This window comes from Chelonoidis abingdonii, chromosome 1, assembly GCF_003597395.2.
Source record: "Chelonoidis abingdonii isolate Lonesome George chromosome 1, CheloAbing_2.0, whole genome shotgun sequence".
In the NCBI taxonomy this organism is placed as follows: domain Eukaryota; kingdom Metazoa; phylum Chordata; order Testudines; family Testudinidae; genus Chelonoidis; species Chelonoidis abingdonii.
In genome coordinates this window covers 366,783,365-366,804,420 of record NC_133769.1, presented here as the reverse complement: position 1 = coordinate 366,804,420, position 21,056 = coordinate 366,783,365, and the positions used below count along the sequence as shown (strand labels likewise).

The 21,056-nt window shown below is 54.2% G+C and overlaps 1 protein-coding gene across 13 annotated transcripts in view; it reads left to right on the top strand.

Moving 5' to 3' along the window:
* The window catches only part of ARAP1 (ArfGAP with RhoGAP domain, ankyrin repeat and PH domain 1), a 187,946-nt gene extending 171,403 nt beyond the window's left edge, over nt 1-16,543 (top strand). For 8 of the 13 annotated variants that reach the window (XM_075061840.1, XM_075061841.1, XM_075061845.1 and 5 more), the window contains 5 exons: nt 3,013-3,095; nt 7,240-7,290; nt 8,880-8,943; nt 9,791-9,946; nt 14,433-16,543. In XM_075061840.1, coding sequence (XP_074917941.1) covers nt 3,013-3,095; nt 7,240-7,290; nt 8,880-8,943; nt 9,791-9,946; nt 14,433-14,450 — 372 coding nt within the window. In that variant the 3' untranslated portion in view covers nt 14,451-16,543. The remainder of the gene's footprint in view (nt 1-3,012; nt 3,096-7,239; nt 7,291-8,879; nt 8,944-9,790; nt 9,947-14,432) is intronic. The other 5 variants (XM_075061842.1, XM_075061844.1, XM_075061848.1 and 2 more) reach the window with 1 other exon arrangement.
* The last annotated feature ends 4,513 nt before the right edge of the window (nt 16,544-21,056 follow it).

Here is a 21,056-nt window from a genome sequence, read left to right as displayed (position 1 = left end):
CCCCGGCGCACAACCCTCCACCCTCAGAGCTGTTCCCAAAGACAGCTGACATTCACTGTAACTAGTGGCTGTCGTGAGAGAGTTCAGGCATGAGTTGCCATGGCCAGGGAAGTTACACTGGCAGCCTTAGGGAATGGGCAAAGACAATGGGCTGCATAAAAATCCCTGATGCAACAGAGCCTGTGAAAGCAGGGTGACTTATTGCCAAAGTGAAATCAGGCCTAGTCCTCCAAGGGTCAGAGCCAGAGTCAGGGCTCTGATGCTGGTCCAGGCATCTACCCTACGGCAGGATTTGGCCTGACCCTGTTACCAATGGCCCTTTCCCAAGTTTGCTGAAAGTCCCCTGTATCTCTGTTACCACAGTATCTGAGCACTTCACAACACCCGTGGGAGGCAGGGCAGGGCTGTTACCCCTCTTGTGCAGGGGGGAAACTGAGGCACAAAGGCTAAATGACTTGCCCAAGGTCACACAGGAAGTTAGGGTGATGTGGAATATTGAAAGAGGAGGCTTTGAGCAGATTGTCACCACCTGGTGATCGAGGGGGCACTACAGCCAGCAAAGCTGCTGCCATGTGGGCACAATTTTGGACCCCTCGTATGTGCAGGGGTGGCTGAAATATTAAAGTGTCTATTCCCCTCAATAATTCGTGAGCTTGCTGGGACTGCAAACACTTGTGTAATCCACCCCCAGCGCTCATTTGGCCATCAGGGAAAAGGTATTGTTCCCAAGGTTAATGAGGGAGGTCTAATCGTCCCTCTGAGGAGTGCATCTGGCTGCAGTGCCGTTCTGTGGTAGCAGATGTTCCCAGGCAGGAGGACGTGAAAGGATGATGAACGGGAGTTAGATGGTTTTTCACCGCTTGCCTATTCCGGGGCTATGGGGGGGACGGGGACTGAGGGACAGTGGATAACTAGAACCATAGAAATGGTGGGTGAAACAAGGCTACTATCAGGTCATTCCGTGCATTTCCCATCTAGTGCAGGAGTGTTCCCACAATGTGCCTTTCGTGTCAATGTTCTGTGCAATGGGGCTTCTCTCCCTTCCCTTGGGGAAGCTATTCTGCCGTCGAGCAGAGCTTGCCAATGAGTAGGGGTGGGGGGCGGCATTCAGAGGACGGTTCTGTCCCATCACTCCTAGTTACACACACACACACACACACACACACACGTCTCCCTCGATCGGATGCTCGCAGGCACTGGGTGACGGGCCAATGCTGATCTTTCCTGCGTGTAATCACACCATGACCCGGGGCACTTTTGTAAGTGGCTTAGTGTGAGATTGATGGTTTTGTAATTACAATTTGCCGTTTCTGTGTGTGCAACCTGCCTGCGACTTGACTGTGTGAACTGCTCCCTTTGGGTCTTGTACATATGAATATAATCGGCCATGTTCATATGGGGCCTAAGCAGAACCAGCCTGGAGACTGTGCCCCAGCATATCTCAGAACCAGCCCTAGTAAACAGGAACTAGGAGTCCAAGCTGCCAAGTGCTGGACGGTTTGAGAGCCCAGAGATCAGGTCCAGGAGTTTGGTTTGACAAAATTCAGATCCAAGAACAAAGCAGACATGGAGTAGATGTGCATGCCACACAGGTCGTGTGTGTTGTATCGCTGAACTCCTGTGACCCACGGCATGAGCTGACCTGAAAGTGGCTCTTTTGTAGGTAACACGTCTGTAACATACCATTCCACACCTGGAACGCGGTCCCGCCTTCCCCATAGGCAGAGCTGCAATTTCGGTTTGAGCCATTCCAGGCCAGCACGCCTAGGTCTCGATCCAGGCTTGTTGGTGGGTGTTTGGGGACTGAACCAGGGCCAGATGTACAGGAGGACTGGCCTGGAGGTGAAGGCAGTAACTCCATTAGCATGGAGTGAGTAGCAGGCGAGTGGGGCCGGCTGGTGGAGGGAGGTGTTTGGATTCTGGGGCGTGGCTGGGGCCCTTCTCCAGCAGCCAGGGTCATGTCTCTCTGTTCCACCCCGCCTCTCACCCCTGCTCCTTCCTCTCAAAGGGGCCCTGACACACATTGTGCTGCTCTCACCTGCGTCCTCCACCCCTCTCTTCTTCAGCCTACATGGAAACGGGAGCTTTGTGGATTACGGCTCCATCTGCTGCCACTGCTTGGGCCGCGCTGAGGCCCTTGCCTGGTGTTGGACCTCACGGTCTGTAGGGATTGTTGTGATGTCACAGACAGGCTGGGGGCAGGCAGCAGGCACAGCTGGGCCCGTCCTGTTTGCATGCACCTAGCCCCAGCATTAAACACAAGTCTGTGTCTGTGCTCGGGGGATCCCAGCCCCAAGCCCAGCTTCAGTCCCTGGCTTCTGGGGCCCAGGCAGAGCAGGAGTGCACATACAGTGGCATGCAGGGCAGTGTGAACAAGACCCTAATGCAGGTCAGCCCACCCCTAACCAGCAGTAGGGGTTGCATACACACATCTGAGGACAGGATTTCGTTCAGCAGAGTCAGTGAGTGGCAGAGCTCCAACCCTACTGTCTGCACAAGACATACATCCCATGCTCCCATTCCTTCCTGGCATTCACCTCTATATTTCAGAACAAAACATATGGAGCTGCCTCCTGTTCTTTTCTGAGCAAGACCTTCTGTGTCATCCCCACCTTTTCTTTACTTAACCATTTGATACCCTGAGGCTGGAGCTAATAGAACCCACCTGGTCTGGTTGCTGGGTGAATCAGGAGAACAGCACTGCACCATCTGCTGGCCCTTGCTGCTCTGTTGCAGGCTGGTCTCTAAGAAGGCCTTATATTCATGTCTGTCTGTCCCAGAAGGGTATTTCTGTTGTTGGAGGAAGAAAACCCTTCCTCTTTTTGTGTGTTGCTTTGGCATCATTCAGAGTTCTGCTCACACTGAAGCTGAACTCACCAGAATGGACTGTCCCCTGCAATCATAACTGGAAGGCTGATCCAGACTGTATATGTCCGCACCGTGGCAGAGAGTTCACTGTCGATGTTGGGATATTTCTCTCTCTGATTCCCTCTTCTCCTTCTGTCTCCCCAGAGCCACAGGCCGGAGAAAGAGTGGCCAGTCAAGAATCTGAAAGTCTACCTGGGAATTAAGAAGAAACTTCGCCCTCCATCCTGGTGAGCAATGGGTCGGAGTTTGAACAGCGGCACTTCTCGTGGGTCTTGGGCTCAGCCCTGCCAACAGGAAGCCATGAGGCCACCACGGCAACGCAATGAGCAAAGTCTAGTAGATAAGAGCAGAGGGATGGGGGGCTGGGAGCTCGGGGTTCAACTCCTGGATCTGCCAGCGAATAGCTGGGTGACCTCGGGTGACTCACTTCTCCACTCTGTGCCTCGGTTTCCCCATTTGTGAAAGGGGGGTACAGCTGACTATGAGATTGCGAGGCTTCATTCATTAATGTTCTGAGCACTGCGCCTGGTGCCATGAGGATCCTAAACGGAGCCTCTGGGCACGACCTCAGTACAGTAATAACCAACCGGAATGGAGTAGTGCTATCATCTCTTCCATCAGGATCCATTCCAGTTATTTACTACTGTACTGCAGTCGTGTTCAGGATCCAGGCTTCATTGCAGTTATTGATAAGTAGCTGTTGACTTCTATGGAGGTGACAGTCATCCTAGGCCAATAGCACTGTCTCCATTTCAAAGAAGGGGAAACTGAGGCACAAAGAAGGAAAGTGGAATTGCCCCAGGCTGTGCAGTGACAGAACCAGGAGGGCTGAGCTCCCAGCCCCCCAACGCAGTCCACTCGGTCTCTACTGACCCACAGCACTGTCACGCTAAAGCCAAGCTGCAGCTCTAGGAGCCATCTGCTGCCTGGGTAATAGTGCTGTGGTTTCCTGGCTGTGAACACCGTGTTAGCGACTGTACTTTGTATTTGGAGCAGAGCCGCGTGCCAGGAGGTGGCCAGTAGAGAACCAGAGGTGCGTAAAACCCCTTGGAGGTGCCTTTGCCCCGGGCTGCACAAGACTCAGCTGTCTCGCGGTTGTGCTGTAAGCTCCGAGGTTTGCTGCTCTTCTCTGCTGTTCCCACGGGCACATGAAAGCTGGGAGCGAAGCCCAGGTGCGTTGTCAATGCTGCAGGCATCAGGACGGCCTCCAGCAAAGGAACCGTGCACCGTCCCAGTCGCTGGGGCTTCTCCTGTTCTCTGGCTTCTTGCCACCAGATGGCAGAGCAGCCTAGCAAGCCACAGTCCTCTTCCTCTGGCGCCTCAGGCTGTGTCTGGGACACAGGGCTCCTCTCCATCCCTTCTCTGACATCCCCAGGCCCCCCAGAGCCCCAACCTGCCAAGGGATTAGCACGTCCTGGGAGAAGAACCTGCTCTCAGCAGCACTGGGAACAACGTCGTGCGGGCCGGCCCCTTCCATGCCTTCTGCCCTGATTCCATGCCAGCCTAACAATCCCTGTGCCCCGCTCTGCATGGCAGGTCGCTGGGAGGTGGCGGGTCTATGCCTGTCCAAAGCTAAAATCTCGCCCCCTCAGCCAAGGGGAAGGAGTCACTGACCCCAGGCCACAAGTAAATACTGGGGACAACAAAAGACAAAACGGGTGGGAGCGAAGGTTAAAGGTTTAAAATCTGAGATCCAAAGGTGGAAACTGAGCCAAGACCCCCCCGACAGCACCCCCCCCGCTCCACAGAGGAGTCAGTGGGCACCGTCCAGAGGCACTCTGCCAAGAGGCACGATCGGAGACAGGACTGGAAATAGGGACCCCCAGTCGCTGAGCAACCCCCTCACTCCCACATCCAGCTTCGTCCTGCTGGGATGGACCACGGCCATCTTGGCAAGCGCTAGGAGGAGGTTGACAAGGAGGCCAAGGATGGGTTGTGCCTGAATCAGAAAGTGGGGAAAAGTGCAGCTGGAGCCTCAGTAAGAGGTTCTCAAGCAGCTGCAGCCTGACGCCCTCCACATAGAGGTGCGCCAGGGTCTTCCTCTCACTGCAAGAGGCGCAGGTATCGGGGGAGTAAGTGATCCCCGCCAGGTGTACACACATGCTGATAGCTCTGCGGAGGAGCTGCCAGCTGATAACCCTGCTGAACCGTGGAACCAGAGTGGAGAACAGGCTCCTCCCACCCAGGTTTTTCACCCTCCGCAGCTGGCAGCAGGCCCTTCCGCTTGGTGCCGAAGTGGGCAGGAGAGGATGGCATGAAGCACAAGCAGACACAGATGTTTCTTCGGTGCAGTTTGGAGACAGAGCCAGTCAGCCTACTCAAGCAGTGTGTTGGAGATGGGACACTAGCTGGAGAGGGCTCTGAGTTACTACAGAGAAGTCTTTCCCAGGTGTCTGGCTGGTGGGTCTCCCCCACATGCTCAGGGTCTAAGTGATCCCCCTGTTTGGGGTTAGGAGGGAATTCCCCTCCTCCCATCATACTGGCAGAGACACTTGTGGGTTTTTGCCTTCCTCTGCAGCGTGGGGCACGGGTCACTTGCAGCTTTAAACTAGTGTAAATGATGGATTCTCTGTAACACGAAGTCTTTAAACCATGATTAGAGGATGTCAGTGCCTCAGCCAGAGGCTAAGGGTTTATTCCAGGAGCGGATGGGTGAGGTTCGGTGGCCTGCGATGTGCAGGAGGTCAGAACAGATGATCATGACCCTTGTACGGTTAAAGTTTAGGAGTTGGGCAGGCTTGCTGGGCAATGGCCCAGGGTCAAGTTGCAGAGAGCAGCATTACTCTCCAGGTTGGAACCTGACTAAGGCACCCCAGCTCTTGTACAAAGCAGCTGGGGGTGACCTCAGACAAGCTTCTCGGTGAAGCATTGCCCCATGGGTTCAGTACTGCCTCGGAAGAAAGGGCCACTTACTGGAGCATCAGCTCTGTCAGACGCCCTTCCAAGTACTGATCTGGCTGGCCCCTACTTAGCTTGGGAGGCGTGACAACAGCACCGCTGGAGGTGGTAAGGCTGCAGCTGCAGCTTGAGATGCGTCTTTGGAGGTCTGCAGGTGCAGACGTTCTTCCAGTTTTTTATTCTGTAGGGCAGCAAGGGAAAAGGCAGGAGCTATGCAATAGACCACCCGGCCTGTCTGCCAGGGCTGGGGAGTGCAAAGCACCAGAGGAGGAATGCCCAGAGGACAGTATGACAATGTGACACTGTGTTATTCCAGAATGATTTATTCAGTACATCACACTGGGGGTTAGATGGCACAGGTCAGGCAGGCCTGCTGCGGGGGGCTCAGCCCCAAGGCTGGGTCTGAACTGGGAGCAATTCTGTCAGGTAAGAGAGGGCAGGGAGAGGGCTAGAGACATGAGGGGCCACCTCCAGCCAGCTCCATTGTTCAGATTCTGGCAGGGCTAGGCTCTTGCCTTGGGAGTGGTGGGGTTTGGGTTGGCCCTGGTGCCAGACCTTACTAAAAATGAGCCTGAGCCTGAGAGATGCTGAGAGCCCAGTAATGTTGGGGCCTGATCCCAAATGCCTAAAGATCCTGGTTTTCATGCTGGCACAAATCAGATTTACGATGCAGACTAATCGCATCCATCAGATTCAAACATCAGATTCATGAGCCAGAATCAGTCTCTCCTTGCTTCAAACAAACCCAGGCTTGAAAGGAAACCAGAGTGTCGCCCCTTGGGGGAACATGCCAGGGATACATAAGCAGGGAGCACTGCAGAGTCCCGGCTATCTCTAGAGACAGCCCTGCCTCCTGCTCCCCTGGGCAGCCGGTGCCTCGTGGAGGGCTGTGGAGCTGGCATCTTTGCCAGAGCTGCACTCATGCCTGGAAGGTCATGATGTTGATTTGGACATCGCTGTCTCACTGGCTGGTTGAGACAGCTGTGCTTGGGGGCAACTTGTGGGTTGGACACTGGCATAAAACTGGGATGACTCAGGGCTAATGTCTTTTGCTTTACTGGCCTACCCTGCTGTGTAACATTGCATTGTGCTGTTAAACATCCTCCACCCCAGATGTGGCTGCCTTTAGTCGACAGGCAAACTTGGGATCAAATGCACCACAAAACGGTGAGAGAGGATGATTTTTTGGCATGTGGCAGCCTTCCGCCCTTTGCGGAGAGTCCCTCTCATTGCTGGAGGCTGCTAGCAATAGACTGAAGTGCCATCTGGCCTCTCCAAAAGCAAAGAGCATGGAGGAAAGTGCCTGGCGGTGGTGACAAACCACAACAGTTTGCCACGGTAACGCAGAGAGGCTTATGGTTGCTGGGATACCAGGTTTGCCCTATTGGAAAACTTATTAACCTAAAGCTCGTGGAGCTGATTGGGAGAGGAAACCTTGGAATTCAGCGTTCTGTTTTCTTCTCTCCCTGGCAGCTGGGGATTCACGGTGTTCTATGAAAACGAGAAGCATGAAAAGCAACAGTGGTAAGGAGCTGTGGCGGGCCAGCGGGGCTTTGCTGGAGGAGAGCTGTTCGTTAAGCTTAGCCAGGCCCAGACCCTGATCCGCCGGAGTTCAGGCAGACAGGGATGGAGGTGGAGCTCTTTTCAGAAACAGAACTGTGCTCACATACCAAAGGGGTTCTGGGACTTCCCTGCCGCAGGGGACCTGGGGAGGAGGAGCTGCTTCTGCACAGAAATGTCCCTGGCCAGGATCTGGCTGCATGGCCTGGTACAGTTATTATTGAAACAAATTCATCGCCAGCCCAGATCTCGCCGTGCCAGACTGTAGCTACTTAAAACCCCCATCTGTGGGCCCTTGTCACTGGAGCTAAATGAGACTCTCTATTGACAGGGGTCTCTGACATACAGTCCAGCAATTCTGAGTCCATCCAGGACAAAGGAGTGGGCTCTCTGTCACCCCCTCCCCCAGCCTGTTCAGCATAATTTTATTTAAAGGAGACACTATCCATTTCTTCAACCATCTGTCCCTCTAGATCAGTAGTTCTCAAACTTTTGTACTGGTGACTCCTTTCACACAGCAAGCCTCTGAGTGCGACCCTCCCCCCGCCCCATAAATAAAAACACATTTTTATATATTTAACGCCATTATAAATGCTGGAGGCAGAGCAGGGTTTGGGGTGGAGGCTGACAGCTCACAACACCCCTATGTAATAACCTCGCGACCCCCTGAGGGGTTCCGACCCTCACTTTGAGAACCCAGCTCTAGATTCATGCCCTCTGGCTCTGCCTGTCTAGCTGCCGTCCCTATCTAATTATCTAGAGCTCAGAAGCAGCTTTCATCATCCGACACTCCCGATGTTCTCTGGTCACTAATGATGACGTCAGAAACAGATCACTCTACACAGCTGTATTCCTTAACCACAGTGATACCATGTACGTCCACAGCCTGACAGCCAGGACCCCATCCTGAGAGATGCCCTGAGAGATGCTGAGAGCCCAGTAACATTGGGGCTGATCCCAAATGCCTAAAGATCCTGGTTTTCAAGCTGGCACAAAGGCCGGATCAGATTTGTGACTCCAACCAATCTGATCCCTCAGGTTCAAAGAAATCAGATTCACGAGCCAGAGTCAATCTCCCTGCTGCAAACAAACCCATGCCTGAAAGGAAACCTGTGTGCAGCCTCTCGGGGGAACATACCACTGATACATAAGCAGGGAGCACTGCAGGGTCACGGCTCTCTCTAGAGATGGCCCTGCCTCTGGCTACACCAGCAGATCCAACCCCACTGGTCACAAGTGCCACGGCTGGACTCAGGGCAGCCGGCAGCCCCTGTGCTGTCTGTGCCCTGTGCTGGGCAGGAGCGGTTGGCTGCTGCCTGGAATAGCAGCCACTGAGGCAGTTCTGATTGTGAGCGAGCGAGCCGGCCTGTAGGGCCAGTCGTGTTTCACATCTGCTGTGGGATTTCTGCCGCAGATGGCTTGCAAGTAACTGCATTCCCTGCGCTGGGCGCAGGCAGGCTGGGTGGGAGGCAGGGGAGGGGGCTCGTCTCGCTGCTCACATCACCTCCAGCCAGATGCACCGATCCTGACCTCCGCTTTGATCTCCTCCCCAGGTACCTGTGCTGCGATACCCAGATGGAGCTGCGGGAGTGGTTCGCATCCTTCCTCTATGTACAGGTACCTGGGCAGCAGGCGGCCCCTCAGCACGCCTTGCCATCCTTCAGGATGGGAGGGGCCTTTCCGCATGGCTCGGATATACCCCCTGCCATGTGGGGGGCCTGGCGTGGGGGGTCTGCCGGCCTCACAGGACAGTCGTATTTCACAGCCCACACAGCCAGCTCACCATCTCCCCCAGCCAGCCCAAGAAGGATGGTCTGGTGGCCAAAAGACTCGCTTGAGATGTGGGAGAGCAGGGTTCAATTCCCTCCCCCCCTTCCCCCCAACATCCTGGATGACCGTGGGCAACTCACAGCCTTTCCAGGCCTCAGTTGACCCATCTGTACAATGGGGACACAAGGGTGGAAGGGAATAAATATAGTGATGGGGGCCAGATAAGTACGGCAGGTAGGTAGCTGAGCAGGTGTGTTGGAGAGGGGCAGAGTTGGTCATTGATCCCCTTGAACAGACTGTAAAGCCTTTGGCTACTAGATTCCCCACTCTGGATCTGGCCCTGCTCAGTAGTGAAGTCTCTGATCTCTGTTCGGAGCGGATGTGAAATGCTTCGATGCTTCAGTGGCTCTTAGTTCAGCTCCTTACGGACAAGAGCTGGTGCAGCATTGCAGTGGGCTCTGGTTGCTCTCCAGGCTGAGCAGAGGCCAAGGACTGAGTGGAACTTGGGGGTCAGAGTTGAGGCATGTTGGCCAGACAGCATGGAGGGCTTCCGGCACCACTCTGCGTCTGAACTAGAGAGCACTCAGTGAGGCCCCGTTCACTGGCACACTGAGATCCCAGGCTTGTGCCAGCAGCGCTGGCTGCGTCCCTGCCCCATCTGCTCACTTGCCACATGTCTGCTCTCCCTCCCCAGAACGGCGGGAACGTGTGGCCCTCCGAATCCTCCAAGGTGCGGGCGTCGCGGACGCAGCAGGACTCCAGGTTGGGTAACATCTCGCTCATCCCTCTGCGGGGCAATGAGAATGAGATGAGGAACAGTGTGGCTGCTTTTGCTGCTGATCCGCTAACTGTGAGTGACAACCAGTCGGCGCTGGGTTTCACGGTGCAGGGAGCAGCATCCCACTGGCTCGTAGCATCACGCCTGCTGGGCGGGTGGGTCTGGGACAAGATCCCCATGCATGAGATCAGAAGGCGAGAGCTGGGTGGGGTTGGCGAATGCTGTTAGTCTGGCTCCCGATCCTTTTCCGGGCGGGGTCCTAGTCACTGACTCAGAGCAAACACAGCCTGGAGTGCAGTGCTGGGTAACTGTCCCCAGCAGGCCTCGGCAGCCATTATCCAAAGGTCGGCAGGGAGGTACCTGCAGGCGTGATGCAGCAACAGGGGATGCAGCTCGGCAGATGATTTCTCCTGGTAACTGGGGTCGCTGCTTTGAAATTCCTTCTCAGTTACAAATCAGCTCCCCCCGGCCCTCTCCTTGCCTTGTCCTGGCTCTGGACTCTGTCCACATGCAGCGGCAGCACGGGGGAGAGGCTACTGCAGACTGATTTGTTGACTGTGTCTTCCACAAAAGTGGAAACCTCTCAGATTCGCTTGAGCAACAAGGGCCAAACCAGCAGTCGGTGACTCAGATAAGGACCAGCTGGGCGTAGGGGGTTAGCAAAGAGCTGCTCTTTATCTGGTCGCCAATGGACTGATCCTGGGGGGCCTTATTGCTGTTATAAACCTGACCAGAAGCTTTTCTCCTGGCCCCAGAAAGCAGGACAGCTGGGTCTGAGGACTGCAGCTGGTGACCAGAGGGAAGCCACTGGCAACTAGCAGTGTTCATCCTGGCCAGCTCCTCCTCCGTGGCTTGGGGACTGGGCGATGCTTTCCAGCTACCAGCCCGGGTTGGTAGGGACTGAACCTCAGTACTGCTCGGTGGCTTGGTGTTAAATGAGCTTGGTGGGTCTCACACCAGTTGCTAATGGACCAGTGTCTGCGTGGGAAAAACCCACCACTACAATGAGTGGGGGCCATGACATGAGCCGGCGGGTCTCAGCCCAGCGGCTAGCAGACAGGTATTCCTACACAAACAGCGTCTTCACAGGGGGCCACTAGCAGGCCTCGCTGCAGAGAAGCCAGGGACTGAACGGGCCTTTCTAGAGGGGCCAGGGCAGGGCAGAATCATGGCACATCGCCAGGCGTCCAGGGGGAAGCTTGCCCCACTGCTGCCCGGGGTGTATCTCCGCTGTGGGTCAGGAAGGGACCAACACTTCCCAGCACTGAATTCATGATGTCCGTGTTTAAATGTCTGTTGGTACAAGCACCCTTTAGCCGAGGAGATCCAGGACCCCGGGCCTGGCCTTCCCTCAGGTTTATAATGACAGCTGCGGTGGGACAGGATCCCCAGCGTGGCTCTGTGCAATGGGATGCATTTGGCTTTTTGCTTGGCAGAGGGGGTGGGGAGAGATGCCCTCCAGCTCCCTGCCCGGGGGCACGATCGGACGCTGCTTCGTGTTTGCTTCCCCTCTTCTGCTCTTGCTCGGTACAAGAGTTTGAGGCTAACCCTGAAGCTGGCAGCCGTTTCCCGTCTCTGGATGTGTCCGCAGGCCGAACTGCGTACAGCGGGTGCAGCATGCCAGGGAAAGGGCAGAGGGTACGGGAGCAGCATTCGGTGCGAGTCTTGGCCAGGCCGCCACCAGCCTCAAGGATGGGGAGCGTAAGGGCCCTGCGGGGCTTAGGCAGCCCAGATCCCCCCCATCAGCATGCAGCATCACAAGGAAGCCTCTGGGAGCTGCAGCTTCTCAGGAGATTCCCCAAATTAACAATCCTCTGCCCTTGTGCACATCATCAGTGAATTCACCATCACCAAACCCAGGGGACGTGGGCCAGCATCATTAGCCCTATTTGACAGATGGGGAAACTAAGGCACAGAGTGTTTAGGTGACTTTCCCGGGGGGGTGGGGGGCACAGTAAATCTGTGGCAGGAATAAAATGCATGACTCAGACTCCCGTGCTCTAACCACTAAGCTAAACTGTCTGCGGGTGCAGTATAATTTCTAAAAGGACGGGGCTCCCTTGTATACGCCCCCGCTCCCCCCCCGCAGCGTAGCAAGGCTTTGAGATGCTGAGTACACTGAACCGGGTCCATTTGCCTAGAGCTGTTGTCCACTTGTTGTCTGTTGTGTGTTCACTCTGAGTGCCTGGTGCTTTAAGCAAGGAAAGGCTTGAGCTTGCCGACCGAGAAACGATTCCGTCTCCAACCCCTTGCTCTGAAAGCTGGGGACGAAAGGAATTGTGAAAGGGGGGCTTGAGGGGGCGGCGGGTGGGAAAGCTGCTGAGGCCCGAGGAAAAGTGCTGAGTCTTTGAAGAGTAACTGGTGACATGCCGGCAACGTTCTCTCCCCTCCTGTTTCTGAGATCAGCCACAGGGTGCCGGGGCGCTGCATCCGAGCACATCCCTCTGGCTGCAGGCCGGGGCTCAGGAGCACATGGGCAGACAAGTGTGCGTGCTAGTACAGGCAGAGCTGGGCTGCGGCCCTGCCTCCTTCCTGCCCCTCTCGATGTGATTTTGCTTCCCAGAGGGAGCAAGGAGCAGCTGCTCAGGCTGGACAGTGTGTGGATGAGGCGTGTTGCATTCCCGCCACTGGGCAAGGGCTGATCCTAACCTGGCCCCTTGACGCTATGGATAGTCTCTCGGTGCATGATGCACTTTCACCGCAAGCCCCTGCCTCCCTATCCAAAGCTGCTCGGACCTATTAGAATCTGTCGTTGGGTGAGACTTTTCGTCCCCCAGCTGACCTGAGGGGTCAGGATTAGAGATGGCATCTTTCCCCTTCCTCTGGTGCTTTTGTGCCAGCCCCCTGGCAGCAGGTCTGGTTCAGCAGCAACGGGACAGCTCAGCTTGGCTGATGTTTGTACCATGGCTCCAAGCATTTGCCAGGCTATTAAGCTTAGTGCCTCTTTGTTCCTCTGATACAAAGGTTGCCACATTTTCCGACAGCTGCTGCTGCTGGGGTTGTTACTTGTGCAGCTGTGTGGATAATACAGGCTGTTTTCCCATGGATGTGTTTGCAGCACATCTTGTGGTCACTGCTCTCAGGCATGCGAGCGAGGCAGGATGGTTGTGCGGTTAAGGTGCTGGACAAAGATCTGGGTTCAAGTCCCAGCTCTGCCACAGACTGACCTTGGTCAAATCACTGCATCTCTCCATGCTCGCGCTCCCCATGTGGCTAAACAGAGATAACAGTTACCGTGTAGGGGGGTTGTGGGGTGCTCAGACACTGTGGCAGTCTGGGCTGAAATGTTCGATGGGCACACCATGCTCGCAGGAAGGGATTTAAAAAGTCACACTCGCAAGTCTTTGTGCAGGATGCACTTAGGTTCTTCTCCAGTCAATATCACATGATATTTTTTTTTGGACCTATCCCAAAGCTGCACAGTTTGAGTTTCCAGTATCCCTGCTCAGACTGTGGAGTAAAGAAAAGGCAGTTTGAGTGTGGGGCTGTCGCAACGCGTGAGCCAGCCAATTGCTAATAACGATTCCCTGTGACTCGGGCCTGGGTTGTAGCGATTCGCTGTTTTGCCCAAGGCAAATAGTGTGTGTGTCTTTTCCGAGCCAGAGCCTCGGGGCCATGAGGTGTTATCATCGGCTTCCCATGTACCCTGTTTTCTGCAGGAGGATGGGGCATCGCCCCAAGCACTTGGGGTTTGCAGCACAGAGTTTGCTACTCCTGGGGAGAGTGGATGCTGGAGAAATTGACGTGTCCCCAGACAGACAGGACTATGATACAGTGGCTCTGGTTCTAAGGGAGCATCCTGGCAAGGTTTATCCATCCCCGAGGGGGGGTGAACAGCATGAGGTGCTTTGTCCAAAATGCGGGTTGTGTGGGGGCTGGAGCAGCCTGGCTAAGGGACAGGTTGCCAGCTCCTGCCACTGTGTTTCTGTGAGCACGTGATGTGCCGGTGCCTCTAAAAGAGACAGAGGTGCCCACAGGGCTGCCTCTGAGGTTCGTGGGTTTGCAGGATTCAGCCGGATCTGGAAATTTCACTGCACAAGGCCTGGTGCGACGCCATCATCCTTGGTCATGCTGGCTGATGCGGTGGTGCTCAGTAGGCCATGGGGGTGGAGAGGGTTGAGACCGGCAGCTGAGTTCTCCTGGTTCCACCGCTGAGCTCCCATCCCAGGCAAGTCATTTAACCTCAGCTCCTGCCCCTGCAGAACGGGGTGGCGCCTGTCCCGCACTCAGTGGTGTCTGGGAGGCGCTCGGGCATTCTGGAGTGAAAGATGCTCAAAGAGACGCAGATAGTGGCCACTCTCAGCTTCATAGGGTAGTTCCAAAGTGAAGGTCACCCCTTCGCCCTCTCCCAGGCAGGCAGCTAATTGATACGGGTACACAGCGGGAGAGGAAACTGAGCCAGAGTTAACCCTTTGTTCCCCAGGGAGCAGCCTTGTCACCTTCATCTAATTACCCACAATTGTTCCGAGCCAAGGCTCTTCCAGCTACTTAGCGCCCCCAACGGTACATGTTGGAGAAGGAAAACTAACCCCTTCCTCCTTATTTTCTCTCTCTCCAGCTTCTTCGAAACGTATGAGCCGGAGGCCTAACACGTCAGGTAATTTCAAGCATTCCTGCTTGTTTGCTGTGCTCTGCATCACGATGTGTGCCGGGGAGATCTTCCTCCAGCTCCTAGGACCCAGTGGCAGCTCGATGGCCAGACTTAGCCCAGAGCCACCTTCATCTTCTGAGCAGAGCTACAGCTCACAGCGACTGCCTGGGCAGATCCCACACCCTGGCCCGCTCCATCTCCCCCCAAGCAGCTGCTGCTCAGATCAGGAGGTCACATGACAAGCTGGGGTCTCTGTAATACAGATCGTGGAGTCTCCAGTTTCCATCTCGATCCCGGCTGCCCCTGGCCAGGCTCTCCATGGGGTTCAGTCCAGGAAGTCTGGATCTAAAAGGCATGTCCCGGTGCTGCCTGATCTGTGAGCCGACCTGCAGGGTCAGAGAGGTGCTACTGTGGGTAACACCAGCAAGCCGGTTCCTGCACAGTGCACAGGAATGGAGACGACATCTCCTGCCGGGCTGGTCCTCAGCACTTCAGAAAACCTGGCTGAGTCTATTTGGGGACTTGGGGAGGGTCTTGGGGCCTAACTATGGGCACCCACATTTTGGCCTGCGTTGCTTGCTCAAAACCACTCAAGAGAAGCAGAGTCAGAGCCAGGAGAAGGACCCAGGAGCTGACCTAGACTCCCAGTCCCCTCCTGAACCCCCACAACTGTGCCAGCCTCCCCTTAACAACGTAGTGGGCCCATCTCCAATGGGGGAGGAGGGCCGCAAAGCACTGCCCCGGGCCATGCAGTGTGGAGAAAGCAGCCCAGAGAGCGCAAGACGTGAGTGGGGAGGGATTGCAGGAGCCAGAGGGGTAGGGAAGACGCCCGGAGGAGCCGTTTGGCTGGCCAGCAATCTCTCTCCCTGGGAGTCAGCCTGGCGTCTCTTTCTTTTTGTCCTCAGGTCTGTTTGCGAGAGGTGGGAGGCAGCCTGAGAGCCCAGGAGTGCACAAGTCACGTCACGTTGTCCCTGCTCACCCAGCGGGGTCTGCGCGGAGCCCGGGGGGCTCTCTGAATGCGTGCCAGCCCCTTGACCCAATCATCTCTTTCTATGGCAACGCCGACAGCAGCAGCAAAACAATAAGCAACCATGTTTGATTTAAGGAAAATGAATCCATTGGCAATGAGCGAGGGACCCAGGAGCTGCTTCTGAAGGGTTAATTAGTCAAGCAAACATCGTCTCATCAGTCGTCTCGCCAGCTGTCAGTGCCATGACCAGCCGAACCCCAGAGACAGGGCAGAGGCTGTGCTGGGGCGGGCTGTTCTGGACCCATCGCTTCACCTGGGAGTGTCTTTCTCCCCCATCACCAGCTGCTTCTTGCTTCTTCTTGGGTCCTGAATGAAAACTGGAAGGGGGGCAGGCTGGGCTGGCCCCTCTCTGGTGCCGGCTGCTGCTCCGGGAGGGGTAAGGGCCTGGGGGAACTCTTGCTTTCTTTAATATCGCTCTCTCTCTATTTGAAACCACAAGCCACGGAAAGGCGGCAAGGACCGTCCAGCCAGTCCAGGCAGAGACGTTCCCGTGAGGGTGCTTCTGCTGGTGGAAGCATTAATCCTTCCCAAGGAGGAGCGGCGGGCTAACCCCGGCCGTTCTGTATCACTACGTTGGAGAAGGGCTGCAGACGACCCACAGGGGGAGCGGATCAAAGGCTCCCATCTCTGCTGCTGGACCCTCAGAGGCGCACGCCGCTTTGCTCCTTCTCCCAGGCTGCCCGATCCCGTGGCCACGTGGGCCTTTCGGGCGAAAGCTTCCAAGCCGGGCATTAGAGCGGGGAGCGTCCCAGCACCCAGCCATGGGCATGTGCAGATGGCTGAGTGGAGCCACAGCTGGGACACGTGGCTTGAGGGGCCCTGGTGGAAGCAGCAAGAGACTGGGGCGGGGAAGTGGGGGGGATGGGACTCTGGACCAGCCTGAAGTTGAGCTTGGCATGGGCTGTTTGTCCTGGGTGTCTTGCCTCGTGGTGTATAGGAAACTGAAAACTTTGGCTGCTGCAGTGGCTGTGGGCAGGGAGAGGGGCCAGCGCTGCCCTGGTCAACAGCGTCTTTGGTTATTGTTAATATTAAATGCCTGGGGAAGTCAGTGTGATGGTGTCCCCGTGATTCTGGGCTGCAGGGTAACATGAGGGGCTGGCAGCTTGAATGCATCAGGCCAATGTCGGGGATGGCCCTTTACCCCCGGGCTGCAAGCTGAGGTAAAGGGGCAAAGAACCGTGGTCTTGGGGCTGCAGGCCAAGATGGAGGAGCTGGGGTAGCGGGGAGGGGCAGTTGCTTCCGCTAGAGGTGAAGATGGAGGAGCATGAGCCCATTGTTTTAGGGCCCAGGCCAAGAAGGAGAAGCAGTGGCCCTCTTCATCGGGACTGTAAGTCGGGACAGAGAAAGAGGCCAGTTTCTGTCTCCGTCAGTGTTCAAAAGTGGGTGCTCAGAGAGGTGAGCCATCCGTCACTAAGGCACGTATCAGGCAAGCCAGAGTGTTCTCCAGTTGACTAGCTACATGGAAGAATTCCTCTGTTTAAAAGTCTCCCTTTTCTTTAAAAGCCTAGGAGATTCTAGACAAAAAAAAACAAAACAAATTATGTTAAAAGAACATTACATCTACATGGTCAAGCTCTCAAAAGCCAGGAAATGTCAAAAGTAAGGTTATCCAGGCAGCTTTAACTCTGCCCCTTGAACACGTGCATTATAATATCATGTTTAATGATGTGATCACATGCCATTTTCTCTGCAAACCCTCTGCCCCATTCCTTGTTTGCTGAATGAGGCAGGGACCACACAGCGAACAGCTGTCTCGTTTGCTGCATGCCAGGCAGCTTGTGCCCTGAATGAGGCAGGTGCTGCAGGAAACCAGTGTGTGATCCTGTAATTAAAGAGTGTTTTGTAACGCATACCCAAGGGGAAGAGTTAAGGTTATGTAGCAATTTGTAACCACATAACCTTAACGTAAGCATCTTTTTGGTATAGAATAGAGTAGTAATATTCTGTCTACATATAGCACCTTTCAGCTGGGGATGGCAGAGCACTTTATCCTTATCCTCCTTTGTAATGTTGCTCTTTCTATCAGGGCTTGCACTCTAAAGAACAGCTCTGATGCAATGCCCTGGAAAACTGAAGTTAGAATTAAGCATGGCCATTTATTTATCCTGTTAACCTGGGCCAAGGGAAGGGGGCTATAGGGATAATAAATGTTTTGCACTTCCTTAGCCTCTTTTGCCCAAGGATCTCTAAGCACTAGAAGAGCCCCATTGTAAGGGTTAGTTCTGGGGGGTTCAGATCACATTTCACTCCCCCTCACACACTGAAACGTAGCCAGCGTCAGGACGACACAGCTGCTGTTTAACATCAGTGTCGCACTCCACATCAGGCCAGGAAGTGAAGATGAATGCCATATCCTGCTGAAGCTACAGGGGGAATTTAAGGAGGCCAACTGGAATGGTCCAAGTAGAAATAGGCCCAGGAGCCTTGTGTTAACACCTCCTACTCTTGGGGAAAGTACCAGACAAGCTGTGGCCAGTGCTAGAACCTAGTTTCTTGCATAAAGAAACTGAGAGACCAAGGTGACGGGTTGCTCAGAAACAGCATGTCCAGTTAGCTAGGGAATTCCATCCCATCCTGGTGGAGGATGACCTGGCCTCAGTTTTTCAGGCCTTCCTCACCTCTCCTCTGGTTTACAGCCATATGATACACCTGGGCATGAAGCCTTCAGGGTTTAGGAAACTTACAGCTAATACAGAACATTGCAGCATGTCTTCTTAGCAACATGGGCTACCGCAAGCACATCAGGCCTGTCCTCCACTTCCCACAGAACACTGAATCCAGGTGCAAGGTCCTTATTTTCAGAGCAGTCAATGGCCTCAGCCCAGGGTGTCTAAAATAGTTTGCGGCTCCAGGAGGAGGACTGGTGTGGAGCACTTCACTCCTCTGGTACAGTAGAACTTGCCAACGTTATCTGTGCTGGAGACAGAACTTTGTCAGGGGCTGGTCCCAGACTGTGGAGTGAACTCCAGGAACTAAAGATCATCATAAACCTCCTCACCTTCCACCCCCAGGTCAAAGGAGCTTCTCCAATCAGCCTTCTCGAACAGAGAGAGATGGAGGGTGCCACTTAGCCCTGGCATTAATTGGAGCAGCTGAGGAGCTGCTCTAACTTACACCTGTGGTGTAAGGTCCATAAGAAGACAGGACACCAGTGCTCCATGGGTCTTGCCACCTCTCAGGATTTCGGCACAGGATTGTAGGAAACAGCTGCAACCATGCATAGGTCTAAATTACCACCAGGGCTGGAGCAGTTAGTCATCAATGAATCTCGTTTGTTGGCTAACTGGAGTTTTTCGCACCAGTTATCAGGTTGGTTCCCATTCCCCAAACGGCTTCTTGAAATGTGATTCTGAAGCAGACACTGTCTGTGTGCAGCTGACTCAGCAAAGCCAACATGAATAGCAGATGATTAATGGAATGAATGCTAGGAGTAACTGAGTCCCCCAGGGGCTGAGAGATAGAGAGAGATAAAGAGACCCACCTTAGGCCGCAGAGAGACAGTCACCAGAGCCAAAAACTATTCTGGTTGGAGATCCAAGAAGCTGGAAGCAGCTCACTGCTCTGCTTGGTGAAAGATTGAGACCCATGTTTATGCCTTGTGGGCATAAAATGGACTGAAGTTGGGGCCCGTACGTGCTGCTTGGGGTTTTACACTCTGTGTCGTATGCATTGTGGATGGGAAAAGTCCAACTATTGAAGGGTGATGGTCAGGCACCAGATTTTCCATTCTGTAGATCTTTTTTTTTTTTTTAATTTCTGTTCCTAAAAGGAGCAAAACCAAAAAACATTGACGTCCTGAAATATGAAATTTCAGGAGAATAATTTTAGGTCAATTTGAAACATTTTGTTCCAACTTCAGCTTTTTCAATTTGCTACGACGTCATCTAAGATAAAATAAAGAAATGGAAAATTGTTTCCAAAGGAGATTCGGAGCAGCTGGCCATTGGCTTTTGGTTTGGTTTTCCTAAAATGAAATTTTGAAATCAATGCGTTTCCGCAAAACATTTTGCTTTTGACAAAGCAGCATGGAAAAATGTCCTGTTGGAAAATTCCTGGCTACTGTTGAGTCTGTCTCTATTCTTGGGATGAATCTGGCTATCCTGTAAGCACATGCCTGGTCCCTAGCGCCTGCATGACGATACTGGACCCTGTCATGTTGTTTTCAGACCCTTGTCTTTAACCCATCACACTCTGAGGAGCCCTAACATGAGTCTCATTCGCCGACTGCCCCCTCTCCTCTTTGTAAAGAGGCCCCATGTGCCCCACCTTCTGGGAGAACCAGCTGGCAGAGAATGACACTCTCCCCATCTTTCTTCAGCTTAGCCCCTGCTAGACATGATCACAGTCTGAGTATCCACATGGGGAACGAATATTTAATAACAGGCTTGGTCTGGCAGAGAAAAGTCTGACACGAGCTAATGGCTGGAAGTTGAAGCTAGACACATTCAGACGGGAAATGAGGCATAAATGTTTAGCTGTGAGAGTAATTAGCTACTGGAACAAATTGCCAAGGGTCGTGGTGGATTTTCCATCACTGACTATTTTTAAATCAAAACTGGCTGGCTGTCTGAAAGCTCTGCTCTAGGGATTATTGTGGGCAGGTCTCTGGCCTGTGTGACACAGGAGGTCAGATTGGACCATCACATTGGCCTTGGAAGCTGTGAATCTAGAAGAGGACGTCCATTCCCCACAGGCCAACTGAACCGCTAAGACAGGTCAGTAATTCCAGTCAGGGCAGGTGGGACGGAGGTACAGGAGGAGTCGGGCAGAGTCAGAATTAGCACTCAGGAGCCTTGCGGCGCATAGCCTTGTGCACAGACTACTAGTCTCTTCCTAGAAGGGGCTCACAGAATGAAGCCAAGGTCGTGCCATCCTGTGCAGGGCCGCAGAGACTGCAGACTCGGGCCGCCGAATAGATGACAGGCCGGCTGGCCATATGTGTGTCCTGCATACTGTGACTGGCAGCTACAACCAGAGAATAAAGGTGCCAGGACTCGGGTAGAGCCTGCTGGGAGGCTAAACACGTGAGCGGCGAGGGCGGTCTCAGAGATTAGGCGAGTGAGAGCTATATAAGTAGATGTCTCTGGGAGATGACCTCATGTCATTGCCCTCAGTTGTGCCCTGCACCTTGGAACACGCAGAGTTAACAGCATGACCAGGTCGGTGAGATTCCTGACCTTGGAGGAGAAGAGCTATTTTTGTTCTTTAAAAGCCAGAGCTATTTTTAAGAGGCAGCCGTCATCCCTTAAGTGAAGACGCCGGCAATGGTAGCTTCCGCTACTAATGGAAGAGCTCTCCTACATGTGTTCTAGGCACCAGGCCCCATTACTGTCACTCAGCCATTCTTCTTCCATTAGCAGGTGGGAAGGCAGAGCTGGAATTGGTTACGTGTCGGGAACAGCGTGGGCACCGTGTGTGCCACAGAAGATGGAAGGCAAGATAGCTGCTTTCACATTTACTTTAGGAAGGAGGCTGAAGAATTACTCCTCCTCTATGGCTTTCCACACAGTTGCTGTCTAACCCCCACCCTCCAAGCCCCTTTTGGCATGGGGGATGGAATG